Here is a 25,021-nt window from a genome sequence, read left to right on the forward strand (position 1 = left end):
TTACACCCCCTGAATTTTTGTTAAAATCCACGCTCACAGGGAACACATATTTTAGCAGAGAATGGAATGATCGAGCCGGAATCACAGGACGCAATTAGCTTACGGCGAAAAGTTGTACTTGCCTTTTGGGTACGTATGAGATCAGGCAATATAAGTCAATACTAATGTGGTAGGCCGTGTTCCTTTTCTTAGGGATCCCACTGTGGTTTAAGACGACAACTATACATCGCACACCATTGCCTTTAAAGGAGCTGTCGTATATTGAAGATAGACTCGAGCACGACTTAGGCTTGCAAGCTGGTGTGAATGGCATTTATATTTGTGCTAATGTGCAGCCGTCATGTCTTTCGACATCTTCACTAGATCAAATTTCAGCAGAACTATCTACATTGTCGCCGCCTTCAATCTTCAATATTGACCTTGTCACTGGCACGGAATGCCGATATACCGTGGACTGTACTGTGTCTACACGCCAAAAGTCCAAATCGGTCAGAATTACAAAGACGGAACAGATCAAGATTGAAGTCCCTTCTGGAAGTGCCATAACTCCCCAACTCGTCGCTCACGGCGTATACGACGCGTTCTTGGGAGATATATTATTTTTTAACAAGCACGAACTAGGCGCCAAATCGGACTTTATATCGGCAGGTGAATCCAGCACTTTACACGCTGGTGCTGCGTACGCTGACAAACTGCACCTGTCGTTTACCTTCTTGATTGCGATCGACAGTACTCAATATACACGTAGTCTAATGCCAGAAATGCACGAACAGTGGCGAAATGGTGTTGAATCTTTGATTTTAGATCTCCAAGAAAGTGATTTGAACACTTTTGTGTCTTCAATCACATACGACTCTGACATTGGGTTTCAGTATGTCAGTGCAGATTCGACTGAGCATAGTCAATTAGGAGAAGAAGTCTCTTCTGACCAGCTTTCTTCGTTATTGGACACCTGGGATCTACAGCATATCACTTTAGTGGCATCTAATCAGACTGAACCTACACCACGCGTGCTCCAATTTGTGTACTATCTGCCTCCCGTGCAGTCTCCTAGAACGCGCAGTCTTGGTTTCACAGTCGCTAACTGGGGCGGTGTCGTGATTGCGGGTAGGGATGCAACAATTACGTCAGCAATAAAGTCTTTTCGCAAGCAGCTCGTCAAGCTAATTTCCCCAGTCTCGTTCACTCTCAGGACAGAATCAGGCACTAAAAGAGTACTACCACACCAACACGAGTTTGCCCGGATAGCGACAATCACAAACCTGCGGGCGGCTTCTGAAAACGCGGCCGCTTTAACCCGAATCATCACGTCTTTGCCCGAGATGGCGGTTCCGAGTACAGTACGAGACCTTGTAGTACGCGCGCTCGAAGAATGGAACGCGCCAGTTGCGACGCTTACCGGAAAACTGGATCGACTGATAGAGAGAAGCGTGTTGCAGCACGCTGCTACTGCAGCATTTTTGGTCAACAAGGCAGCCTTTGATAAGAATATGATGTTGAACATTTTCGTGCCGTTTGAGCACAAGGTCGCGGTCTATTTGCCACTGCTAGGACCTGTGTTCGTCCCATTGGCAGTCGGGCTACGAAGGATCGTAAAGGAATGGCGGTAAAAGGCATTGGTATGATAGCAAAGTATAAAACTTTTGTCACATAGCATTATACGCGTTACTATATATAATTACACTGTATATAATAGAATCTAACAGAATTTATGACAATGCTGGTATAGAGTATTGAACATTTCTACTAATGCCGTGACAGAGAAATGTTTGTGAAAACAAAGTATGCCTTATCACCTTTTGAATATGAAAATAAAACCCCAGTCCAAAAACTGGCGTCAATCACAAATACTCATACTCTCCAGCCACGCAGTTGCCGTTCCAGAGATAAACATATGCCTGTATCAAATCATTTGGTTTGGCGCTAGAAACAGAGCATTCGACTCTAGTCTTCGTGTGGGTTGCATCTTCCCACGAATCAAGTGTCTTCAACTTTGCTTCGGGAACGAATAAAAGTCTTCCTCGAATCTCACTGTCCGACTTTGGAATCACACATGGCTTCGGAAAGTATCTAGGCTTCAAGACGGAAAAGCCTTCAAGTTTGTAGTTTGGAAGAGAATACAAATTCACCCAATCTCCAAGTATAGAAGATGACGGCATGTCAGCAGCATAAGGATAAAAAACTGCTACAGTCTTTGAGATCTCAATTGATTCACTTATAGCAGTAGTCGGAGTATCGATACTTGAGGTTGGCGAGAAAGGACTAAACATCTAAAGCTGAACTAGTGACAGTGACAGGAAAAAAAAAAAAACAGAACAAAAAGCAGAATCAGAGTAAAAAATACAGTTGACCGGGCAGTAGTTTTTTTTACAGTAATCGCATGCGGATGGTGTTCTCATATCATTTTGGCCCAAGTGGGAGTTCTGGGCGAAAGAAAACAGAGGCCGTTTCCGGGTAACTTATCTGTAGCATTTTTTTTTTCTTCCCACGCGACATACTCAATTTCCTCCCAAACGTGGTTTAACTAAAAGCAAACGCAGAAAATGGCAGATTCAGGTAGTAAGGCTTCAACAGGTGATGTTGTTCTGCCATTTAGCGAGCGTCATTATTTCTCATCTTATGATCACTATGGAATTCATGAGGAGATGTTGAAGGATGATACCCGGACGCTATCGTATAGAAATGCCATTTATCAGAACAGTCATATGTTTAGAGGCAAGGTCGTGCTTGATGTTGGCTGTGGTACTGGTATTCTGTCTATGTTTGCTGCTAAGGCTGGTGCGAAGCATGTTATTGGTGTTGACATGTCTACCATTATTGACATGGCAAAGAAGATTGTAGAGTTGAATGGGCTATCTGATAAGATTACATTGTTGAAAGGAAAGATGGAAGAAGTCGTTCTTCCATTCGACAAGGTCGACATCATCATTTCGGAGTGGATGGGATATTTCTTGTTGTACGAGAGCATGCTCGATACTGTTTTGGTAGCTCGTGACAAATACCTTGCACCTGATGGTTTGATTTTCCCTGATCGTGCGACTTTACACGTTGCCGCTATTGAGGATGGTGATTACAAGGAAGAGAAGATTGGATGTAAGTTTAAAACTTTACAAGCAAATTAGGTTGAAAATTAACTCTTTCTGCAGTCTGGAAAAATGTCTATGGTTTTGACTTCTCTCCGTTTCAAGAAGTTGCTCTGACCGAGCCTCTCGTAGACACGGTCGACATGAAGTCTGTTGTCACCGACTCGTTCCAGGTTCTTGATCTTGACTTGTACACGGTCCAGAAATCCGACTTGGCATTCTCACGCACATTCGCGCTCAAGTCCCGGCGAAACGATTTTGTCCATGCGTTTATTGCGTGGTTCGATATCGAGTTCTCGAAGTGCCACAAACCAATCAGGTTTTCTACCGGTCCTCATGCAAAGTACACGCATTGGAAGCAAGTTGTTTTCTACATCCGTGAAGTCCTCACCGTTAACGTATGTACACATGCTTTTCATTACTGTTGCTAAGAAATTAATTATTGTAGTATGGCGAGACAATCACAGGACGCATCACCAGTCAGCCAAACAGTACCAACCCAAGAGATCTCGACATTGCAATTGAGTACGATTTCCAGCCTACTGAAGACGAGCCCGCGGCGAGACTCGCCAATGGTGTTTGTCACTACCAAATGTGTTAAGAATCTCTATTGGTTCATTGTACGATAGACTGGCTTTTTGAACGTTTTATATAGTTTTTGTAGTAATATGTCTGGTTCTATAGTTTTGCATATTCGCCTTTCTGGGCTCTTTGTCTTTTGGGGGGAGAAATCGGCTTGTCATGATCTTTTAATTTTTTTTTTGATTACGGTACATAAAAGTTTTTGTCCTTATTAGTGTTTGTCGCAACTATATTATCTTTAGATTTAATACAATTTGTTCTCCTAGAAATGCATAGACTATATAATGACAGAACACCTCATTAAAGCTAAATTCTCATCAAACATCTTCAAAGAGCTTATATAAATTTATACAACTACCGAGTAGCAGTGCGAAGTGGGATCGCCGTCCATAGCGCAATCATACCCGCAAACAACGAAATGACTATTGGATGCAAGACGTAAGTACCCCGAGATTGAGAAATCAGTCCAGTGATAAACGGCCACAATGCGCCGCCTGTTGATCCAAACGCAGTGATTACTGTCAACGAGAACGTTTGCAACTTGCGCGGCAACTGCCTACTGAGCACCGTCATAGCTGAAGGATACATGGGCCCGACAACGAGTCCGACAAGGGAGACAGCTACTGCGGCACCGATGATGTTTGGCAACACCCAAGTCACAATCTCAAACATGATAGCCAGACCAAGGAGTAAGTAAATGACCATTCGTGGAGCCAGAAACTTGTTTAAAAAGTGGTTCAGTACAAATCTACCGACAGTCACGCCGCCCCAAAAACCAGAAGCAATGTATCCGACCGCGTGAGGATTTCCACCTCGACTGTCAATCATAAATGACACAATCCATCCACCGATGGCGACCTCGGCGCCTTGATAAAAGAGAATAAAAAACGCACTAAGCACAGTGATGCGATTTTTGGCAGCGAGCAAGTAAATTGATGTTTCCTTCCTGCTGTGATGTACAGTGACAGCTGGTAATGGCGGCATGTTAGATGTTACCGCAACCAGACTGTTATTCGTGGTCATTGCATCGCGTTTGCGATACTTGCGCAGCATGTGCTCTGTCCCGAAATCACGATCGCAACCTCGAAATGCCCATGCAGACATGCAAACGGCAACAGCTTGTATAAACAAAAGAATGATGTAATATTTCTGCCAGCTTACTCCGGCCGAGATCATGGCAGTTGCAACCAACGGACCGGTCATAGCGCCGATGCCGTAGCTTCCATGGCACACCCCAAAACACACTTCTGTCTGTTGCAAGTAAGACAAAAACAGATTGACTTGAGCGACAATCATAGCCATGCCTAGTCCACCAAAGAAGAATGCTACTACGATAACAGGGAAGGGTGGTGCGCCGACAATCATGGCATACATGAGGACCAGTAAGCCAGGGCCAAGGGTAAGTAGTCCGACCCTACCGATCCGAGCATACAGCCAGTTACAGAGACATGCAGTAACAATAAAGCCTATTGAATTGGCCATCCAAATCATAGAAACCACTGCGTAGTTGATGTGATAATGTTCCTCCATATAAGGCAAAATGGCACCGGGAGCACCATCATTTAATCCCAACCCAACTAGAATCCAGCATGCTACAAGTAATCTGTACTTATTTTGCGGTAGTCTCATGAGGTGTTAGTATTATAACCACACTAGTAAAAACAGCACCACCATACTCAGCAAATGAATATCTTTTTGCATTCACACAGTCATTTGTATCATCCTCATTAGTAGCGCATTGATTGACAACATCATTTTCATTATTTAAAGAAGAAGCACCAAAGTCTGTTCTCAAATCAGTCAGTTCAAACGCTTGTCCAAGTTCAGGATCGCGTGAAGTCGTGTTTGATCTTGGTCTATAAGTATTGGAGTAATTTATAATTGTACTCTTTGATGATCGAGTAAGAGCATCAGAGGGTCTGCGAACAGAAAGAACTGATCTCGCTACGGAGTCGTCTTCTATCACAGCCGAGAAGTATGGAGAAGAGGCTGACATCATAAAGGACGGGGTCAGGTTCTATCATCAAATTCTTTTGGTCCCGCTTTATACTGCAGCAGTTCGAACGCTCACAAAGAATCTTACGACATCCACGTTGTTTCCTTCATCAGGCAACGCAACGCATCTACCACTTATTTGTGTGCGCTGTGACTTCCTACTTAGGTAATATTTTTGATGCGGCTTATTCGCTTAATAGCCTTTAAACAGTAATCATTCCGGTAATTGTTGTACTATTTAAAAACTTCATCGTACTTAAACTATGCCGATGTATTGACAGTAACTTGGTCATCATAGTATAAGGGCTCAACATCCAAACAGGTACGAATAGAACAGCGAGATCTTCGCTGTCAGAGTACAACAAAAGGTTACGACCGAGATCTTCACTGTGAAGAGTGATTATTTCCTTGACTAAATTTTAGCTTACTGTTTATTTAGCAAGCTAATTACATAATTTAAATATGAAATAACTATGAAATAACTATGAAATAACTGTGAAATAACTAGTTCAATATTCTACTGTTGAGAATACGAATATCCCATTAAACTGTGGCTGATACAGATTTCTTTTATACAATAAGTAAACAGCATACACAATCCTACACCAACACACATAAACTTCGTGTTTATATTTCTAGATCGGGTAGTTTAGGCACAACCAGCGGTGTGACCATACCACCAAACTCGCACAAAAATGTGGGGACAAGTTTAAGTTTTCTCAGCATATTGACGTACGGGACTTTTCTAGCCGCAACATACGCGGCTCTGTAAACCCCACAGTTAACCCAGTTAACTAACTACACTTCCGCTGTCACTCCTCACACAGTATGCGTTGGATGGTAAGACAGAAAAAAGTTTACTTTTAATTTCAGAGGACAATCTATAGTATTTCACATTTTTTGTTTTGTAAACGGCCAATGCTTACGGCCGAGAAGACGACATGTTCCAAGCAGGCGTCGTCCCACCATCCCCCCACCCCGGAGTTGGGCCTGGGTCCGGCACCGGTGCCCACGCCGGAGTCCGACCCCCATCGTTAAATCCTGGGGTATGACCTCTGTCTCCCCAACCAGGCGTAGGACCACCTGCATCGCCACCCGATTTCGGTGTCGGGCCACTGTCACCACCCCAGCCTGGTGTCGGACCACTCTCCGCAGCTGCGGTCCATGCAGGAGTTCGAGAAGTGTCCACAAATCCTGGGGTTCGGCCGCCGTCGATAGCAGCATTCCATGCAGGGGTTCGCCCACCATCGCCAAATGCTGGCGTTCGTCCGCCGTCAGGTGCTGCTCGCCAAGCTGGCGTTCGGCCACCATCACCACCAGCCGTCCAAGCAGGTGTCCGACCACCGTCTCCAAAGGCTGGCGTACGACCACCATCCCCAGTCGCTGCCCAAGCAGGAGTCCGACCTCCACTGCTGCTACTACCAGCCATGGCCCACGCAGGTGTACGTCCCGATGTCTGGCCGCCCATCCATTGTGGAGTACCACCTTGGTACTGCGGTATTGGTTCAACATTGCCGCTCAAAAACTTCTTTGGTGTCATGAATTCCTCATACGACACCGACTTTGTTCCACGCGCATCCATGAATCCAAGTTTAGTCTTTTCAAGCGTAATTATCTTGCTCTTTGAGTGCAACTCAACTCGCGCTGTAGTCTCGGTCGCATCCTTCACGATACCTAGAAGACCCTTGTAAGGCCCTTGCCGAACCTTGACTGTCTGGCCAAGTGTTCGGTCACGACCTCCTTGACGAGGAATATTGATTGGCGCTGGCATACTTCCTGGAGCTGATCCTCTGCCAACTTGCATGTTGGGGTTCATCTTTGACAAGTCATTGCCAGATTCGGTGATTCGCCCCCCCTTTGCAGCAACAGCCAACACATTTCGCGTTCGGACCAATGACACTCCCGAGTTTTCGTTCTGGGATCGGTCGTGCAAAAACACAAACGTTCGATAAATATGTAAAACCACTCCATGTCGTCCTTCGCCGTCAATCTCTTTTACCGTGTCTCCAATCCGAATTTCCGATCCGTTCCGATCAGTCGCAAAAGAAAACTTATTATCAACTTTCATACTAATTGCAGACGGCAGTACCGTCTGCACCGTGCCATTGATATCGAGTACCCGAAACGCGTCACGCTCGACTGTGATTATACACGCCACATTGTTGGCACTGAGTTGAACAAGATCGTGAATTTGATATTTCCCCAGTGAATTACGGCCACCAATATCTGACGCCTCTTTCAGATCTTTGGAGAACACGGTAATCTCTGACATTGACAAATCACCAATGATAGTGACTATATCACCTTTGACTCGAACGACCATACCAGTCTCGTCTTTGTACTTTCCACCAATAACACGCACGTGGTCACCTTGATTGAATGTCTTCCGCAAACTCTTTGAAGGAACTTCAAGAACATGTCCCTTAAGACCTTCTGATTCGGCCTTCAATGTAACAATCTCACGATCAATTGACATAACTCTACCGAAAACACCATTTTGCTCGCCTTCGTGCACCTCAACGTGATCACCGGGCTGAAACGTTGCATTTGAAGATGCCTGTTTCAAAGTCTGTGCCAGTGACTGCAGATCAATACCCTCATCATCTTGTGTCGACGAAAATTTTGTGACTTCTTCTAATGTTGGCTCAACATTTTCCGTAATCAAATGTGTAATTTTAAAATCTTTCATTAAGTACCCATTGATATATTCCTCGCCTTGAAAAATATAATGGTTATCCTTTGCCTGACGTTGTTGCCAGTTCTTTGGATCGCTCATACGCGCTTCCATAGGGGCAAATAAACGAGCGGCTGGACGTGCAGACAGTTTAGACGCCCGCCTACGCTTCCCGTCTACTCCAGGCTGAGTTTGTAGATCCAGCCCTCGACCATAATCTAGTCGGGGAACCACTTTCAGTCTAGCTTCAAGTCCGTTTTCACTTAAATCGTCAACGACAGCCAAGTCGCCTTGATATTTTCCGCGCTTGATACGCACGTATGCACCTGGCACCAGCTCAACTTCAGTACCTTTGGTGACGCGCAAAAGATCGGTGTATTCTTCAATAGGAACCAAAATCATTTGGCGGGAGTAAACGTTCACAATACCCTTAAGAGCATATTCCACATCAGGAAGCTTGTGCGCTTCGATGTAAACATAACCTGAAAAGTTGTCTCTTTGAAAAGCTGATAGCACTTGAATGGGATTGTTTGTGTACTGTAAACTTTCCTTCATACGCCAAATAGTGCGAACAATCGCTTTCTCCTTCCCGGGCTTACATCGCACACCCCAAATATTGGGAGATTTGCTGCTCGGAACCAAAAGATGTTGTGGCACAACAGACATATCACCACGATACTTCGAAGCTGCGGATCGGCCGTATTTCTCCCGATACTCAGACGCAAGTCGTTCAGCATCCTCGTTCACAATCGCTGCACGTTGTCGATCAACCTCACGATGTAATCGGTCGTCACCTCTTTCAAATTCGTTGCCTTGATTTTCGTACTGAATGAAACCATCTAGACTGGATTTAGTACCACTCATATTCATCCACCATCTAAACAAACCTTCTCTGCCAAGTTCATCCTCATCCTCCTCTAAGTCTTCTTCGTCCTCATCGACTTCAGCTTCAACATCGAGGAACTGATTGCGTCTTTCTTTTCTGGGTCGTTTCCGCCTTGCCTACTCAATTAATTGCAAGTCTTCAACCCAAATCAACCATACTAACACTGCCATCTTCACCTTCTTCATCATCTTCATCATCCTCATCATCCTCATCGTCTTCCTCGTCTTCCTCATTATCATCGTCCTCGTCGTCGTCCTCCTCATTTACTTCGTTTCCATTTTCAACACCTTGAGCTGGTGCAGTAGCAGTCGGTCGTGTGTTGTCTGCAGGCATGCGAGGCTGTTCATCTTCTTCCCGCAAAAACTCATCATCATCCCCCTCACTATCATCGAACATATTAGCAAGACTCGACATTTTCGCTTTAGCCTCGAAGCGCAAATTGCGATTGCTATTGATTTCGTCTTCTACTCAAATGCTCAAATATAACCCTAACCGCGTTTAGCATATGTGGCAAGTCCTCAAATTCGCCAAATATGTCACTCTACAAAATACTAATGATTGCCTCCCATCTCAACACTAGCTGCTTATTACAATTTTCACACTAATACTCGATCAGCAGCACAAATGGGAGGAGGAGATTTAAATCTGAAAAAATCATGGCATCCTGGTCTGATGAAGAATCAGTCGGCGGTCTGGGAACGTGAACAAGAAGCACTTGAAGAGCGCAAGATGATTGCTGAGCGACAACGTGAAATTCAAGAAGAACGCGAGCTTAATGAGTTGCAGGCCATGCAGGAGGCTAACGGAGGCAAGCGAAGGGTTGATCGAGTAGATTGGATGTATGCAGCACCTCAGGGGGGGAATATGGGGGTTACAAGTGAGGTAGAAGCTTTTTTGTTGGGAAAGAATACAGTGCAGGAACTTTTGCAGCAGAGCAACAACATGGGATCATTACAACAGGAGGAAAAGAATTCGTTTGTACGAACTGGAAGTGCTACGGCTTCTGCGAAGGATGTTGTTTCAAAAGTACGCGACGATCCTATGCTAGTTATCAAGAAGGAACAGCAAGCCATGGTCAATGCATTGCGAAATAATCCACAGCGATTGAGGGAGCTGATTGCTGCAAGGGAGAAATCGTCTGACTCTGGACGTATTTCAAAAGGGGATGATAGACACAGATCAAGTGGGTCCCACAATTCACACAGTACTCATCGAGCGGAGCGTGATTCTTCTCGGTCAACGTCTCACAGGTCGCATCGCCCGCATTCAGACTCACACAGATCAGATTCACACAGGCCAGAATCACATCGGTCCAGCTCACATCGATCCGATTATCACAGATCGGACTCACGTAGGAATCGAGATGGACAGTTAAGTAATAGTAGCCACGGTCATAGGCGTGAATCAAGAGAATATGACAGAGATCATGAAAGGTATCGACCAATGATTAAAGATTAGACATTATATAATAAATTAAAATCTATGATCTTATACAGTAATTACACGCGTAACGCCATTTTGAACGCAACCACCACACAATGCAAATCGTAGTCATGCAAATCTTTAATCGTCATCATTGTCCTCGAGATCAAGATACAAGTCATTCCAATCACCTGTACCAAGATGGGCGCTGCTTTTTCCCGCATCATAAAATCCCAATCTTTCAAAGAAAGGAATCATGTCATCCCGTCCAAGAAGTGCGATTCGCGAAGCCACAGATTGAGTCGACATGCGCTGCACAAAGTCGCGTATAAGCGTAGTACCTAATTTTTTGCCTTGAAAGTCAGGATCAACGCAGAACGAGACAATCGCGATAGTAGATCCGGTCTCAACATGCCCACGGAGGTCGTCTCCAGAAGTAGTTGCAACTAAAGCATCGTCTGAAACAAACGGATTAGGAGTCTTGACTGCAATGAGAAATCCAATCAATTTTTCGCGAGACCGAGGACACGCATTAACGTTATTATCGTTCTCGTCTTCGACAGGCTGAAATTTCGGTGAATTCCCTCCAAAAAGCCTGTATGCTAAAGATGAACCTGATCCTGAAGGTGGAGAAGATCCTACTATTGAGGTTGCCGAAGATGAAGATGAACTTGACGAGCAAGATGAAGTGTTTGAGTCAGTGCTGTCCCGACGAAGCCGGTGTTGTTTCGTTGCCCATCTACCTTTTCGCTGTGTTCGTACGAATATACCCGAGCTCAATTCTGGAGCAGCTTTGAGCCTGTAAAGAAGAAGCTCACGTGAGACTCTGTCGGCTGAATGGAGTGTTTTTGATTCCAGTTTGAGGACTTGGTCGACATCACTTTTTAGCAGCGGCCGAATAAGTACATGTTGTGGAAGAAGTGTCATTTGATTTAGAATGTTATCTGTTAAAAGTTGTGAATGGAAAGGAAACAAAGATGTTTTTTACTCGAGTACAAAAGGAGCGAGCGAGGATGATTTAAAGCAGCAAAATCATTCGAGTACAATGAGCCGCACCCCCTGACGTCAGTGAGGTTTAGCGATTACTCGAGTGGCTCACGTGTTTTGAGTCGCGCATGTTTGCGCCAGGTCGTACAAAGCAACGCCACAGTATGAATCATTTAAACCTTAAATCTTGTTTCGCCAAAATACATTTTCAAAACTCGTTACAGTGAAAGGTAAAATGCCTTCTGAAGTGTCATCCAAACAATAGTGCTTGCTAGTTTAATTGGTCAACAAAACGAAAAACAACGAGATTGAACAATCCTAAAAACTTACTTGACACAATTAAAGGGCCTAAAAGGCCTTTACCGAACTTTGCAGTTTTAAAAATGAGCCATTCAGAAGTGAAATGAGCAAATGCAACCAAGTAAGTGGCGTATGTGATATCGTAGACCCTGCAATTACTACTCAGCACCTATCCATGAGCAATTGAATAGTAAGATACACTCACGCTGGATCAGTTATATGATACGCTCCATATAAACGAACTACTGCAGTTACAAATGTCCATGTACCAAAAGTACGCGCTGACAATGGGGTAACTATAAAGAATTACTTATTTGATGTAAATCAAAAATCCCAATCATTTTACCTTCACTTGGTTTTGCTTCGTAGACTCGTCTTGTAAGTGTAAGGCCCCCAAAGTATGACTGAGCTGAATTGAAGGCCGAAACGACCGAAATCTAGTCAATTCATTAGCTGATTAAACCACTGTGCTTAGATATGTAGTATACGTACAAATAGCAAGTACTTTGGCAATATACCTGCTGTTTGGGGTAATAAACTCATAAAATTCATTGTTTCTTCCTCGGTTTACAGTGAGTGAATAAGCTCGTAAACAGAAGTTGTGTGAATGTGCTGTAAATACTAGTAGGTATATGCGTTAATCGCAATATGCTTATGCATTTAGATAGATGGTTGCACGTACTTTGGGGACCCTTCAAGCCCAAAATTTAAGTCCTCTCGATCTCGAGCAAATTAAGTGCAATGTCCTCCTCACCATATGATGATCGTACAGTAGAGCCGGACGTGCCTGCGTCGGCAAATTTACTTAGCAAGGGATCACCAACCCCGGCTCCTTTTTCAGGTCCCCCTCCATCATACACTCCTGTTGCTTCTGGTTCAAGCCAAAGTCAACCTGCAATCCCTACTGCAATTGGCTCTAGTGCCTTTGTTACAAACAGCAGCACCGTTGCCGGTGATCAAATTCAGGACAGAAGGTTTTCTGGTGCAGATACTCTTGATGAGCCTGTAGTGACGACTCTTATGAGAGACGTTCGTGCTGTTGGTCGCAGAGTGAAGCAAGTTCTGTCTCCCAAATCTGAACCTGAAACCGATCCAGAAAGTGGTGCGGTTATTAGAGACTGGGATTTATGGTATGCTTATCGATTGGGCTTCATATTTAGTCTGTTCAGCTTCTTACGATTTACAGGGGTCCATTAGTTTTCTGCCTGGTTCTGTCATTAATGCTCTCAATTGCCGCTCCGGATGACCAGAACTCTCTTGTTTTCTCTGGTGTGTTTGCGTTTGTCTGGATCGCAGAAGCGTTTGTCACTCTCAATATTAAGCTTCTCGGGGGGTCAATCTCTTTTTTCCATGCGGTTTGCATCCTCGGATACGCTCTTTTTCCGCTTGTCCCGGCAGCCATTTTCTCACTTGCCGTCAAACGTATGCTGATTCGTTTCCCAATTGACGTCGCTCTTGTTGCATGGTCTCTGTTTGCTTCGACCCGGACCCTGAAAGGTGCTGGTGTTCGTGCCGGTCGTGTTGTTTTGGCACTGTATCCCGTGTGGCTTTTCTACGGCTGGCTCGGGTGGCTTTGCGTCATAACGTAAATACTTCTGCATATTTAATAATGGAATTACTTTACAATTAAATGACTAGTTACTGCATGTTTACCTGTCTCGTAGGAACAGATATGTTTATTTACCCGGCTTAAAAATTTAGTGTTAGAAGCATGTTCACCTAAACACTCCAAGATGATCTCAAGTTGCTCATCAATGTAATGCGCTCTGGTAGCGTATACTCAGCAATATGGATCTCAGGTCAATTATAAACAACACAGACGGAAAATCCAAAGCTCTTCCACCACCTCCACCACCGCCACCGCCAATAAACACGCGTCGGACATCATCAATTGCTGATCTTCTAGATGGTCCAGATACTCCTCCACCAGTACCTTCGCCGATAACTTCGTCTCATCCAACACCTTTACAAACACCAATGCAAACGCCTACAATGCTTAGAGCAGCTTTATCCCCACATGTGTCTCCTACGCGTACGACAAGGCAGTTGCTTAATTCAAATTCTCGCAGCAGAAGTATGAGCATAACGAGCATAACTACAGCTGATGACGTGCCCTCAAGGCAGAACTCGTTTTCATCTACGACTATGGAACAACAAATTGAAGAGCACAAGGCGCCATCAACGCTAGTGTCTAACGGTCAAAATGAGAGGGTAAAATCGAACCTTCATAGTCAAGCCAAGCAACAAGACAAGAAGGAAAGGACTGAAAAGAAGGAAAAAGCTGAAAAAAAGGAAAACAAAGGTAAACCGAAGCGATATAGTACACCACCTATATATGCTAGAAAGTGGACATCAAATTGGAGGGAATTATATGGTAAATCATTATCGTCTACACCCGCAATGTCTAAGAATGTCTTCCGCGAATCCGTCGCAGACCCCATGTCAAGCGGGGGAGTCGGGCACGGCACGCTTACCAATATGGAGCCATTTGAAGATCTTACAAGACGTGTGTCTAGCTGGATCTATGCCAATATCGCTGACCTGGCTCCTGAAGTTCAGCAGACCCTTGAAGTAAGACGACAATTTTCTAGCAGTTTGCCCTACGTTTTAACATGTATTTTAGATTGAAGCAAAGGTTGGCACAATCATGTCAAAACAAACACGGCAACGATTGATACTACCGGTTGACACTGAAACACTATTGAATACAGACATGCTAGCTGGAACGATAGAGTTTGAATCTAACGTCGGTGGAATACAGCATAAGGCGTACCATAAGTTTCTTAATCAGTGTCTGCAGCAGTCTGAAAAGTGGGAAATGCCAATCACGTTTGAGCAATTAAGTTTGCGAGACATTTTTTATGATGTCCCACGGAATCATTCGTCAGAACAGAAGGTAATAAGTCTAGCTGACACTATCTTTTATTTCTACTGACGATGCTCAGAGTGGCAAAATACGTGTATCAATAGATACTAAAACGGATACAGTGGTTCAAAAGATTAGAAAGTCGCGGATACGAGATTTGATGATATATTTTCCTGGCTCGAAGTTCGATGTGCGGATATCGCTAAATACGGAAAAGCCAGAACTAGATGACCCACTACCTCAATATCGAACTAATAATGATCGAATAAAGGATCGTGTTTCTTATATGCGATACAATAGCCGAGTCGATCTGACTCAAGTTACTGGCCCAGGTGTATGTGTTTTATCATATTAATGCTGAAATAATGTTAACTTTATAAAGCATAAGTCGCATGAACTGGAGATTGAACTGGATATTACCGATACGCTGAAACACATTGCGAAGATAAAATCCGGGAATCAGGATGATGGATACGAAGAATCAATTCGTAGGTTTCTCGATAACGTACGAATTTTAGTGCGTCGGGGAGGTCAAGATCTTACATAGAGATTCTGTGGGTTTAACCAGGAAACGTACATTATATAGTTTGCCATAAAGTTCTAATCCATCTGAGCATTCCAGTACGATCTGTAGTGCTTTTTGCTACCAAATTCGTTGATCTCCGACATCTCCTCGGCAGTCAGCTCGAAACCAAAGATGTCCTTGTTTGATGCCTGTCTTGCTGGTTTGGCCGAAGTGGTGATTGGCAACACATTACGCTGGTAAACCCAACGCAACAAAATTTGTCCTTCATCCTTGCCATACTTAGCTGCAATTTTTGCAATAATAGGGTCCAATGGACCAGGCTTTGCAGCAATTGGCCCAAGAGGAGTATATGCTTCGAGAACAATGCCTTTAGAATGACAGTAGTCAACAATTCCAGGTGTCTGGTCCTGCAAGTAAGCATTGAACTCAATCTGATTGACCGCGACCTTCTCTTCCGCGTCGGCCAACAACTCCAAGTCTGCAATTGCGAAGTTGCTAACCCCGATGTCTTTAATCTTGCCTTCAGCCTTAAGTTCAGAGATAATCTCCCAGGCTTTAGGAATTGAAATTCCGTGAGACTTTTCGTCAAAGAAAGGGCAATGAATAAGATAAAGATCCAGATAGTCAGTGTCCATCTTCTTTAAAGTCTCAGTCAAAGCCAATCGAGGATCCTTAATGGCCTGGTAAATCTTACCAGTAATAAAAAGCTCTTCACGAGGAACACCACATTCCTTAATAGCAACCCCAACTTCGCCTTCAGTACCATATACTTCAGCACAGTCAATGTGTCTGTATCCGAGCTTGACTGCAGACACAATTGCGTCCACAACAGCGCGATTGATTGTTGGATCACCAGGCTTATACCACTTAGTACCAGATCCAAAAGCAGGAACTGGGACAATTGCACCAGAAGGTAAAGTAAATGACATATTTGCTGGAGTAGACAATTGGCGAATATTAAGTGTGCTTGGTTGAATGTGACGAAGGATCAACCATGCTCGATTCATTCAGAAGGAAGTAGAATATTTATGGTTTCGCTCGGAGGAGGATAAGATTGCAGGTGATAGCCATTTGATTCACAACCAATTGTTGCCTTAAAACTCTATTATGTACGTCACTCCTACTCTCCCTAATTGCGTATTAAAACTTATTAGACTCTAAGTCAACGATTAACGTTGCCTAACGTTGCAAAAAAAAAACATAAAACGTGGTAACACAAAAAATTAATTGGACAACACCGGAATCGAACCGGGGACCTCTCGCATGCTAAGCGAATGTGATAACCAACTACACCAGATGCCCCTTTTTCAATTTTAAAAAATTGTCTGCATCTATAAACTAAAACTACTAATTTAATTACAAAAGCACTGCTAATTTAAGGCAAATTTTGTATTAAAACAAAAACGTCAACTACTTAGCTCAAACTTCGTATCCATATACTAACTGTCCTCTTCGTTGCTGCCATAAAGGCATATCGGTGCGTACTGCGACAGCGTTAGCAGACATATGAGTTCTCTTATCGCTTCACAATTGACCTTTTTGTAAGATATTCAAATCAATGTCAGCTACACACAACCGTGGCGATGAGTCGACGTCTGGACATTGTGCAACGATGGTGCCCCAGGGATCAACAATCTTTAAATTAATTAGCTGCATTCGACTGTAAAATAAAACACACCATTGCATGGCCCCAACTTCTTCGTTTGCCTTCTGGATCGTGCGCACCCACTTGCGCAGCCATTATAACATATCTAGTAATTTAGCATGCTACTATATCACATGACAAATGTGTAAGTTCACGTTTGGGTATCAATTGCTCTAGAGCGGGCTAATAACTCCCAGTGCGCTTGACCTGTTCGAACTGTAAATGCCGATGGATAAGTAATGATGTCAGCACCCATCGACCGTAATTTCAACGCATGCTCTGGAAACCGAATCTGTTCGTATCAGTATACACTTCTTCTACATAGCATTGTTCTGACATCGTAACATATAGCATATCCAACTGAACTAAATGTGAGCTTCATATATCAAACATAAATAAATATGCATACTATTTCCTAGGGGACTTGAAAACGGTTTCAGCACTTCCTTACCAGGCTGAACAGATCTGTATAATAGTCAGCGCACGCTCTTTTTTTTTTTACCGCTGTCGTGTACTTCGATTCCATCAGTATTGGACCGTTTCTACTAATTAGACTCAATCATCACAAATAAGCTTGCGTACTTCATGTTCACGTCAAACAAATGTAACTTTTGGTATCTTTGCGTTATTTTGCCGTTATTGTCAATCCATAGCAATGTGTCTACTGCGGTTAGCAGGTATAACACCACCTTTGACATCATACTCTTGACGCGGTCCTCGCCGTCAACTGCTTCGTGGATTCCGACGCTAACTTGTAATTCTGAGTCTAGTGCTGCTAATTCCTTCTGTATTCCAACCACAAACTCTGACTTTTCAACAGTTTTAGCTAATGCGACTGTTTCGCTCGCAGATCCAGCGATGTAATCTGATGCTTCAGGCAAAAAGAGCACCTTTCACAGTTAACATCTGATTGAGTGAACTATACATTTATCACGCACACTTGCACCCGCTTTAACTGCTTTATTTATCAAAAGTCGAACTGACTCTAGATTGTCCTTCATTGACGCCGTAGCGCAAAACTGTCCACATGCTGCTAATGTCATATGTCGTGATATATTGAATCTAATGATTGCAGATTGTAGTTTAGGTATATTGTGATATAAACTAGCTCCAGCTCTAGTTCCAATGATCAAATATCGATTCATTAAAGCCTAAGCACGATTAAATACGACGAAAGTGCACAATTGATCAAAATATTCCTGAGCCCTGATCTACTCTTTCTTTATCGCCTAAACCTCGTGCGGCGGGGATTACGCACTAATCATGGCCATAGCACCTTCAGGTCTGTCTCAGTCCCAGTAAAACAGATTTAGACTTGATTATAGAGAAGTTCGTTTCTTGCGTCAGGGTTAATTGAAAGGTGCTGTTATTCAGAGAATTGACCGAATTCAGTTTCTTTTCTCAGCTTTATCTCGGAACTATCATAGAAAGCCATTCCTTGTAATGGCGCCATCACCGAAACTTGCAGTTCCTCTCAAGACAACAAAGGATCTGGACTGGGCTTCTCCTTTGCAGGCGTACATTAGAAATACTTATGGAAGCTCGGAGAATTTTTCAAAAGAATGTCAGATGTTCAGTCGGTTACGGCAGGACATGACCGGAGCTGGCAAAGATGCGACTGGACGAGACTTATTGTATAAGTATTATGGTCAGCTAGAGCTGTTGGACCTGCGAATTCCGGTAGAAGAGGGCGGATGTAGAGTGGGGTTTACTTGGTGAGTTGACTGCTGTGGAATGGAATGTTATATGGCTGACTTCGAAAGGATGGATGCATATACTCATCTTGAGACTACCCAGCATTCAATCGCGTTTGAGAAGGCTTCCGTTCTGTTCAACTTGGCATCTACAAACTCGCATATTGCAGTGGATGCCTCCGATTTAAAAATAGCGTATAAAGCATTCCAGGCCGCTTCAGGTATCTACACGTTCGTCGCCGAAAACTTCTTGCATGCTCCTAGTTCTGATCTGAATCGTGATACGGTCAAGGCGCTGGCAACTTTGATGCTCGCACAGGCACAGGAAGTGTTTGTTGAGACTTTACTGTCTGAAGGAAAGGCGAAGCCTGCCGTTCTTACGAAAGTTGCTAAGTCGGCTGCAAACATGTACAAGACTGCTGTTGAAGGCATTAGTAATGCGGTCTCAAAAGGCTGGGGCGAACGGGACTGGGTTTCTTTAGCAAATGCAAGTTAAGAAGGTTTGATTTAAAATCCATAATGACAAGAATAGGTGCAACAATACTATATGGAATCAGTCGCAAATCATCAGCAAGCATTGCTTCAATCGTCCAAATCTAAGGAAGGTATAGCAATTGCATACATGAAGATTTCAATCTCAAAAAGTGAGGCTGCCATGCGATCGTACTTGCCTTCAGCTTACAATGCGTTCAACGAGATTTTGAATGCGCACAACGCGCAACTCACAACGGCATTGGCATCGATGGAAAAAGATAATGACTTGGTGTATCACAACAGTGTTCCGCCAGTAAATACTGTGCCCGAAATTGGCCCTCTTGAAGCCGCAGTGCCTACACCTATGAGTGATTTATATAAGGATCAGGATATTACGCAGTTAATAGGTCGTGATATATTCGAGAAACTTATACCTGTATCTGTTGCGGAGCAAATTAGCATGTACACAGAAGAAAAAGCAAAAGTTTTACGGGCAGAAGGTGAGAAAGTTGACGTGGCTGAAGAAGAGCTTTCGACGGCACTTGAATATCTCGGTTTACCGGCCGCGTTGAAAACGATTCGGCAAATTACACAATCTGTAAATACCAACAAGATTGATGACCAAGTGTTGTCTTGGGCGCAGAAAATCCATGCGGAAGGGCCTGTTACTTTTGCGGATATTGATCAGAAGAAGCGTGATATTTATGAGATGGTCGAAAGGTGCGATCGAGAGTTAGAGGCGGAGGAGGCCGAGTCTGAAGGTATGCGGGCGCGGTTGGGCCAGTTCTGGTCACAGTCGCCGTCAGCATCGCTCACCTCAACGTTGAAATCTGATTTACACAGCATCAAAGAATCTCTGTGGACGGCTTCAAACTCGGACAAGAAACTGCAAGCACAGTACGCGCCTGTCGAAGGAGAGATCCGTATATTAGCGCAAGGTCCAAACAGTCCTGAATTGGCCGCCTATTTCCGACAATCTGGTAGTGTATCATCATTGTCAAACTCTTTGCTTGATATGGATCTTTCGGAACGGCAAGCTACTGCTGGCGTTAAGAAACCAGACACAGAAGCGGTTGAGAGCTTATTAAAAAAATTGACCAAGTTGAAGAAAGAGCGTGGTCTGGTGTACACTGAAATGAAACAAAAAATCCAACAAGACGACATTTCATCGTTGCTGATTTTGAATCAGAAAGTTCCAAACATTGAAGAGAAGTTGTTCAAGTCAGAATTGGAAAAATTTATACCATACCAGAAGCGCATTGCGGCTACTGTTTATCAGCAGGCAATGACGCTCAAGGAGCTGACGGCAGAATGGAAAGCTGTGCTCGATAATCCAGCCATTAAGCAACGACGGGCACAATTGGACGATTCAGACCGTCGGTCTCACGGTACGATCAGCCGTTTCAAGCAAGCGTTTGAAGCCTGGAACGACGTTTACTATGGCAAACAAAAAGGGGTACATTTTTACAACGAACTGTTTGACTTTGCAAAGTCGACTGAACGTAACGTGTTGGAATTTGTCGAAAACCGCAGAGATGAAAGCAAGCGGATATTGGCAACTTTGCAGAATCGGCGACAGCAAATGATATAAAAAAAAAGCTATAAATAATTTATTATTATTATTTTGTGTACCAATTTAACCGATTGTATTTCTAAAGTTGGTTGTAAGTTTTTAAGTCAGTTAGAAATTGTCGACGTATTTTTAGTATTCTGATTCTGACCAACGCAAAAGCTCACAAATATATAAAAACAATATTGTTTCTACTAATTTGCAAAAAAATCAGTTCCAACTGTTTCTTTACACTTAGCAAATACAAAAGAAAAGCTCAATTCAAATTCAAATTATTTCGCCTAAAATCTGATTTACTGTATTCTACTCTTGCAAGTCGAAATTAAAAAAAAATCTTAAGAATCAGCAGCAGATGAATCCACGAACAATTCCAAGCTTTTTGTTCGAGACTCCAATAGAGACCGATAATGCGGTGAAAACTGCAGAAGCAATCTTAAAATTGACTGGTGCTATTTTGCTTCTAGTCAAGTTTTTGGCTAAAGTTGGAGTCCTTAAATGGTAGCAGGTATGAACGTTGGTTCCAATTGACATATGAAATATACAAATTATAACTAAATACATTTTTAACCCCTATAATCTGCCGCCTTGACAATTTCTTCACATATATCTTTATATCCGAGCTCATATGCAAATCCGTTATACAATCTAGAAAGATCTAGCAGCTCGTCATCTAACTTTTTAACCAACCTGGCTCTTTGCCCCTCGTCGTCTGCAAAACGTACATCTTCTTTAATTTTAGTAAGAAGATCTAGCTGAATGCAAGCAACAGTATATTCGTCCTGCGTCTGCTGCAGAATTTGCAACATTTCCTGACGTTGACTAGGTGGACAGGCACATTGACAGGCCGACCGTGCCCGCGACAAATACTCAATTCTGTTCTCAAGCGGCATTGCAAAATTCTTGCGGGCTAGTCCGCTTAGTACTCGCGCAGCCTTAAGAAACTCTTCTTTTTTGCCGTAGTAAACCCATAGCCAATTAGCTTGCTCAAGACTCACTGTCGCATTCTTTTCCAAGTATGGCTCAATAAACGGCAAATCAAGGTCCAACAAACGTTCAGCTAAGCCTCTTTCGACATACCAGTCGTAAAGCAAATAGTGAAAAAGCTGATCTCGAGAAGCAAATGCTGTTTTGTATGCCGCATCTTGAATGTTCTTCATTGGAAGAACAGTCGTCGGCAAAATCTGTTGAGTTGATTCAGACTCTTTCCTTGCACGTTCGTCAATGTCGCTAAGAGTAGTAAACACCAGATTGTAGCACTGCAATCGCTTATTGTAAAGATCTGCCCGCGGATCATTAGGAGGCATACCATCGATATAATAAGAAATGGCTACAATTCCTCGATCACTCTCAATAGCAGCCTTCAAAGTGACTTCCACCGCACCAGGGTGAAAACACAGTTCATTCAGCTCCAAAACAGCGCCTCTGAGGTCTTCAAAACTGACATTTTTAGCCATATTCAACAGCCGGATGCTATCTCTCAAAATTTGGTTTTTAAGATCAGGATCCGTAAGTGCGACAGATTTTGCCCTATGAAGAAGTTCCATCGAATGAAACAACAATATATCGTCGGCAGAGCAGAATATACTGCTTTGCTTTCTAAGTACATCCACAATGGAGTCCACAGAGCTTCCAGATGCAATATACTGGTTTACCATCGCCGAAACCAGCTCTTTCGCAAGCTCTGTACCTTCTGGTGTCGTGAACAGATCTTGAAACGTCAATTTACTGATACGAACTATCGACTCCGGCTGCAAGTTGGTCATACACTCATTCAGACGCTTCGAATCTTGCGTCATGGTAGCTATAAATAAAAGAGCCTCCTCCATAAACCGCGCAAGATGCATCAAAGCATTCATTCCACGGTGTTCAGCCTGCTGTGATATATCCTCGTTACGAGCTTCTAAGCCTCCAATGACTCGATCAGGACCAGACAAACCATCAATATAATTGCGGTTTTGTTCCAAGAAAGAAAAAACTTCAATTAACGTACTGCTGTACTTGGTAAGTTGTCCAAGCGCTATGCTGCTAGCATATGATTTTCTGCCGTTAGGCCCACTCGCTGTAACTTTCAGAATCGGAATCCGCCATATAGCTCTCACTATCCTGGAGATGTAAGTCGCCAAACCATCAAATCTTCCACTTAATCGAACGTTCTCAAATGATAAAGCCACAGATCCGTAATTTTCATCTCTCAAATGAGCTTTACCGCCATATTCAATATACGCTCTTCTTGCAGCTTCTCTGGCTTCGAGCGAATACGAAGGCGACGATGCAATGGCAAGAGCGGTGCAACATGTCTCGGCACGACCATAAGTCTCTAAAAAGACTCGCGTGTCATTACCGAGATCTTTAAACGTGTCAACCATGTATCTCCGTTTAAACATATATACACCCTCGTTGGTCAATACTGCAACCTCTGTTGGTGGTACAGAGTATTGCCCACAGACTTCATTTCCAAAACCTTCAGGTTTGTTTACGATTTGGAACTCTGGAGTGACTAATGCGATCTCTTGCACATAACCTCCAATACTAGCCCACATGCCAGATTCGACAAGTTGCGGTACCGTGTTGAGGGTAGTAAGCTGAGACAGAATTCTTCCCGTATCAGGCGCCGACATAAATAGTTTATCCGCGATGTCTCCTGCTTTCACGGCCATGAAGTACCCTGGGGCATATATTCTTGAGACTTTGGTAGGGCTGAGATCGGTTGTTGTAGCTGGTAATCGTGCTGTACTTTCGCCGGGAGGAAAGCGAACTTGTATTACCTGCATCGTTGTTGGTGGTGCGTTTTCGTTGTTTGAAAATCCAAAACCATACGAGCGGGCAGCGCGAAGGTAAAGCCTACAACCACTTGAAGTCGTTGCAATGATATGAATCTGACTACTCTCCGAAGGACGAACCGGATAAATAGATACAATCGTTGTCGATCGTGGATCAAGAAGCGGTGAAGCCGCATTGATCATCTGCAGATGTGAACATAAGGATGTGTATGTGTATGTGAGCATTAGCGTCAGATCTGTCGGAGATTTCATGTGGAATGCTCGAAGAGTAGATTTTGAAGATAGTGTATAAACTAGAGAGCGACTGTCGTCGACAACAATCGCTATTATTGATTCTACAGCTGAGTTAGTACCTAGACTGACCAAACTGTTAGGAAATTTACCTTCGGCGTTGGATGGTAAAATAGAACCAATGATTGAATTCTGCGATGAAAATGGAATCAACTTTCCAATTGGTGCCAGCGAACTGAAAGAAGGAGTGAAACCCGAGAGTCCGCTCTTCGTATGACAAACCTTTCCACACTTCCCACGAAACCATCCTTCTCTGTCTGAGTACGTGATTTCCCACAAATCAGTCGAACCTTGACCACCGAAAAAAATTCTACCAGTCTTATCACTTCCCGTGACAATATTAACAGCCAATCCTTTCACTGATACTACTAATCCCGTGTCATAGAGCTGTAAATCGTTATCTTTAAATGAAACGCCCAACATGTGAAAGTCTGAAGCGGTGGAGATTAGTAACAAATAGTTGATTGAATCAGTAAATACGTTTGCACGCGGCTTTATCAGTTGAACAGACAAAATATTTTCCGACAAGTCTTCAAACGATAGAAAATCTTGCCCGTTTAAATAGTTCCAAAAATACAAACGATTGTCAACTACAATCCAAGCACGTTGAATCTGAGTAAATAAACCCATTTTTGTAAAACATTCTGTTGTATTGTATTGCTCAAAAATGACGTCCGGAATGCGTAAAGTTTTAGTCTGCTCAAAAGGAGTCCAGGGTCCAAATTCGTTTGTAGGTGAGTATTGATACTCTGAGGACTGAGTTTGTTGTACTATTCGATCTAGATCTGGGTACCGACTGTCAAAATCCAAAAAACTATTAACAACTCGTTTAGCATGCTCAATAGGACTTAGAGATGCGACAGGTGCTTGGTCTTGTGCATCAGATTGACCAAGTTGTCCTGTAGGCGAAGTGGCAGTCAGTCGCGTCTCTGGTGTTTTCAAAGGCTGCGACTGCTGTCCTACTTGTTGCTGTTGGAACTGTTGACCTCTAATTGGAGTCTGGTATAATTGCTGCTGAGTTCTATTTCGCACAGAATATCCTGATCCAGGAGTAATTTGAGTATTTGGTGAAAGTGCAAATGCTCCAGCTTGAGCTGATCCTTGTGCTGGGCCTGACATACTAACAGGTGTCGCTGGACTACCATTGACACGCGATCCTGGAAGGCTCGCAAGTGAAGGGTACATTGAGGCAGATAAAGACATTTTGACGGCGATTGTCAGCAATTCATTGGCGACGTGATTACGC

At 43.5% G+C, this 25,021-nt stretch overlaps 14 protein-coding genes and 1 non-coding gene across 15 annotated transcripts; 6 read left to right on the top strand and 9 right to left on the bottom strand.

Annotated features, from left to right (window-relative positions):
- The first annotated feature begins 39 nt into the window (after nucleotides 1-39).
- On the top strand, nucleotides 40-1,718 carry V1512DRAFT_266099 (phosphatidylinositol-glycan biosynthesis class S protein). The gene is made up of 2 exons (XM_066917032.1): nucleotides 40-129; nucleotides 174-1,718. The coding sequence occupies exons 1-2, from the start codon at nucleotides 67-69 to the stop codon at nucleotides 1,608-1,610; spliced, it is 1,500 nt and encodes a 499-aa protein (XP_066770065.1). The 5' UTR covers nucleotides 40-66; the 3' UTR covers nucleotides 1,611-1,718.
- On the bottom strand, nucleotides 1,662-2,397 carry V1512DRAFT_266100 (uncharacterized protein). The gene has a single exon (XM_066917033.1). It carries the CDS (start codon nucleotides 2,268-2,270, stop codon nucleotides 1,842-1,844), a length of 429 nt encoding a protein of 142 aa, XP_066770066.1. The 5' UTR covers nucleotides 2,271-2,397; the 3' UTR covers nucleotides 1,662-1,841.
- Nucleotides 2,398-2,508: 111 nt separating this feature from the next.
- Nucleotides 2,509-3,933, top strand: V1512DRAFT_287595 (S-adenosyl-L-methionine-dependent methyltransferase). The gene is made up of 3 exons (XM_066918115.1): nucleotides 2,509-3,093; nucleotides 3,147-3,481; nucleotides 3,532-3,933. Exons 1-3 carry the CDS (start codon nucleotides 2,544-2,546, stop codon nucleotides 3,682-3,684), a joined length of 1,038 nt encoding a protein of 345 aa, XP_066770067.1. The 5' UTR covers nucleotides 2,509-2,543; the 3' UTR covers nucleotides 3,685-3,933.
- On the bottom strand, nucleotides 3,870-5,816 carry V1512DRAFT_292549 (major facilitator superfamily domain-containing protein). Its single transcript, XM_066918302.1, has 2 exons — nucleotides 5,342-5,816; nucleotides 3,870-5,289 (listed from the first exon to the last, which is right to left on the bottom strand). Exons 1-2 carry the CDS (start codon nucleotides 5,662-5,664, stop codon nucleotides 4,020-4,022), a joined length of 1,593 nt encoding a protein of 530 aa, XP_066770068.1. The 5' UTR covers nucleotides 5,665-5,816; the 3' UTR covers nucleotides 3,870-4,019.
- Nucleotides 5,817-6,582: 766 nt separating this feature from the next.
- On the bottom strand, nucleotides 6,583-9,553 carry V1512DRAFT_211064 (uncharacterized protein; the record flags this gene model as incomplete). The annotated part of the gene is made up of 3 exons (XM_066913520.1): nucleotides 6,583-9,173; nucleotides 9,222-9,336; nucleotides 9,383-9,553. 3 exons carry the CDS (start codon nucleotides 9,551-9,553, stop codon nucleotides 6,583-6,585), a joined length of 2,877 nt encoding a protein of 958 aa, XP_066770069.1.
- A 150-nt stretch (nucleotides 9,554-9,703) lies between these two features.
- Nucleotides 9,704-10,708, top strand: V1512DRAFT_266107 (Pre-mRNA splicing factor-domain-containing protein). Its single transcript, XM_066917034.1, has one exon. It carries the CDS (start codon nucleotides 9,845-9,847, stop codon nucleotides 10,676-10,678), a length of 834 nt encoding a protein of 277 aa, XP_066770070.1. The 5' UTR covers nucleotides 9,704-9,844; the 3' UTR covers nucleotides 10,679-10,708.
- V1512DRAFT_266108 (uncharacterized protein) lies at nucleotides 10,668-11,628 on the bottom strand. Its single transcript, XM_066917035.1, has one exon. The coding sequence runs from the start codon at nucleotides 11,567-11,569 to the stop codon at nucleotides 10,784-10,786; it is 786 nt and encodes a 261-aa protein (XP_066770071.1). The 5' UTR covers nucleotides 11,570-11,628; the 3' UTR covers nucleotides 10,668-10,783.
- V1512DRAFT_266110 (uncharacterized protein) lies at nucleotides 11,629-12,829 on the bottom strand. The gene is made up of 6 exons (XM_066917036.1): nucleotides 12,612-12,829; nucleotides 12,422-12,550; nucleotides 12,276-12,366; nucleotides 12,135-12,225; nucleotides 11,960-12,078; nucleotides 11,629-11,900 (listed from the first exon to the last, which is right to left on the bottom strand). Exons 2-6 carry the CDS (start codon nucleotides 12,479-12,481, stop codon nucleotides 11,848-11,850), a joined length of 414 nt encoding a protein of 137 aa, XP_066770072.1. The 5' UTR covers nucleotides 12,482-12,550; nucleotides 12,612-12,829; the 3' UTR covers nucleotides 11,629-11,847.
- Nucleotides 12,597-13,559, top strand: V1512DRAFT_242002 (uncharacterized protein). Its single transcript, XM_066914273.1, has 2 exons — nucleotides 12,597-13,059; nucleotides 13,116-13,559. Exons 1-2 carry the CDS (start codon nucleotides 12,671-12,673, stop codon nucleotides 13,516-13,518), a joined length of 792 nt encoding a protein of 263 aa, XP_066770073.1. The 5' UTR covers nucleotides 12,597-12,670; the 3' UTR covers nucleotides 13,519-13,559.
- Nucleotides 13,560-13,584: 25 nt separating this feature from the next.
- On the top strand, nucleotides 13,585-15,446 carry V1512DRAFT_266115 (CYTH-like domain-containing protein). Its single transcript, XM_066917037.1, has 4 exons — nucleotides 13,585-14,500; nucleotides 14,553-14,825; nucleotides 14,875-15,129; nucleotides 15,178-15,446. The coding sequence occupies exons 1-4, from the start codon at nucleotides 13,718-13,720 to the stop codon at nucleotides 15,340-15,342; spliced, it is 1,476 nt and encodes a 491-aa protein (XP_066770074.1). The 5' UTR covers nucleotides 13,585-13,717; the 3' UTR covers nucleotides 15,343-15,446.
- On the bottom strand, nucleotides 15,348-16,521 carry V1512DRAFT_266119 (NADP-dependent oxidoreductase domain-containing protein). Its single transcript, XM_066917038.1, has one exon. It carries the CDS (start codon nucleotides 16,326-16,328, stop codon nucleotides 15,396-15,398), a length of 933 nt encoding a protein of 310 aa, XP_066770075.1. The 5' UTR covers nucleotides 16,329-16,521; the 3' UTR covers nucleotides 15,348-15,395.
- Nucleotides 16,522-16,549: 28 nt separating this feature from the next.
- Nucleotides 16,550-16,623, bottom strand: V1512DRAFT_t52. Its single transcript has one exon. It is a non-coding gene; the product is annotated as a tRNA-Ala (tRNA).
- A 22-nt stretch (nucleotides 16,624-16,645) lies between these two features.
- V1512DRAFT_266125 (carbon-nitrogen hydrolase) lies at nucleotides 16,646-18,311 on the bottom strand. The gene is made up of 10 exons (XM_066917039.1): nucleotides 17,905-18,311; nucleotides 17,670-17,856; nucleotides 17,549-17,627; nucleotides 17,482-17,508; nucleotides 17,376-17,431; nucleotides 17,304-17,326; nucleotides 17,122-17,258; nucleotides 17,000-17,072; nucleotides 16,857-16,956; nucleotides 16,646-16,805 (listed from the first exon to the last, which is right to left on the bottom strand). Exons 1-10 carry the CDS (start codon nucleotides 18,109-18,111, stop codon nucleotides 16,741-16,743), a joined length of 954 nt encoding a protein of 317 aa, XP_066770076.1. The 5' UTR covers nucleotides 18,112-18,311; the 3' UTR covers nucleotides 16,646-16,740.
- V1512DRAFT_51433 (BRO1-like domain-containing protein) lies at nucleotides 18,209-20,996 on the top strand. Its single transcript, XM_066918422.1, has 3 exons — nucleotides 18,209-18,681; nucleotides 18,730-19,147; nucleotides 19,193-20,996. The coding sequence occupies exons 1-3, from the start codon at nucleotides 18,410-18,412 to the stop codon at nucleotides 20,723-20,725; spliced, it is 2,223 nt and encodes a 740-aa protein (XP_066770077.1). The 5' UTR covers nucleotides 18,209-18,409; the 3' UTR covers nucleotides 20,726-20,996.
- A 206-nt stretch (nucleotides 20,997-21,202) lies between these two features.
- Nucleotides 21,203-25,021, bottom strand: V1512DRAFT_228636 (Nup133 N terminal like-domain-containing protein). Its single transcript, XM_066913895.1, has 2 exons — nucleotides 23,868-25,021; nucleotides 21,203-23,819 (listed from the first exon to the last, which is right to left on the bottom strand). Exons 1-2 carry the CDS (start codon nucleotides 24,976-24,978, stop codon nucleotides 21,268-21,270), a joined length of 3,663 nt encoding a protein of 1,220 aa, XP_066770078.1. The 5' UTR covers nucleotides 24,979-25,021; the 3' UTR covers nucleotides 21,203-21,267.

This window comes from Lipomyces arxii (assembly GCF_038497795.1).
Source record: "Lipomyces arxii strain Phaff 12-163 unplaced genomic scaffold V1512scaffold_17, whole genome shotgun sequence".
NCBI classification, from domain to species: domain Eukaryota; kingdom Fungi; phylum Ascomycota; class Lipomycetes; order Lipomycetales; family Lipomycetaceae; genus Lipomyces; species Lipomyces arxii.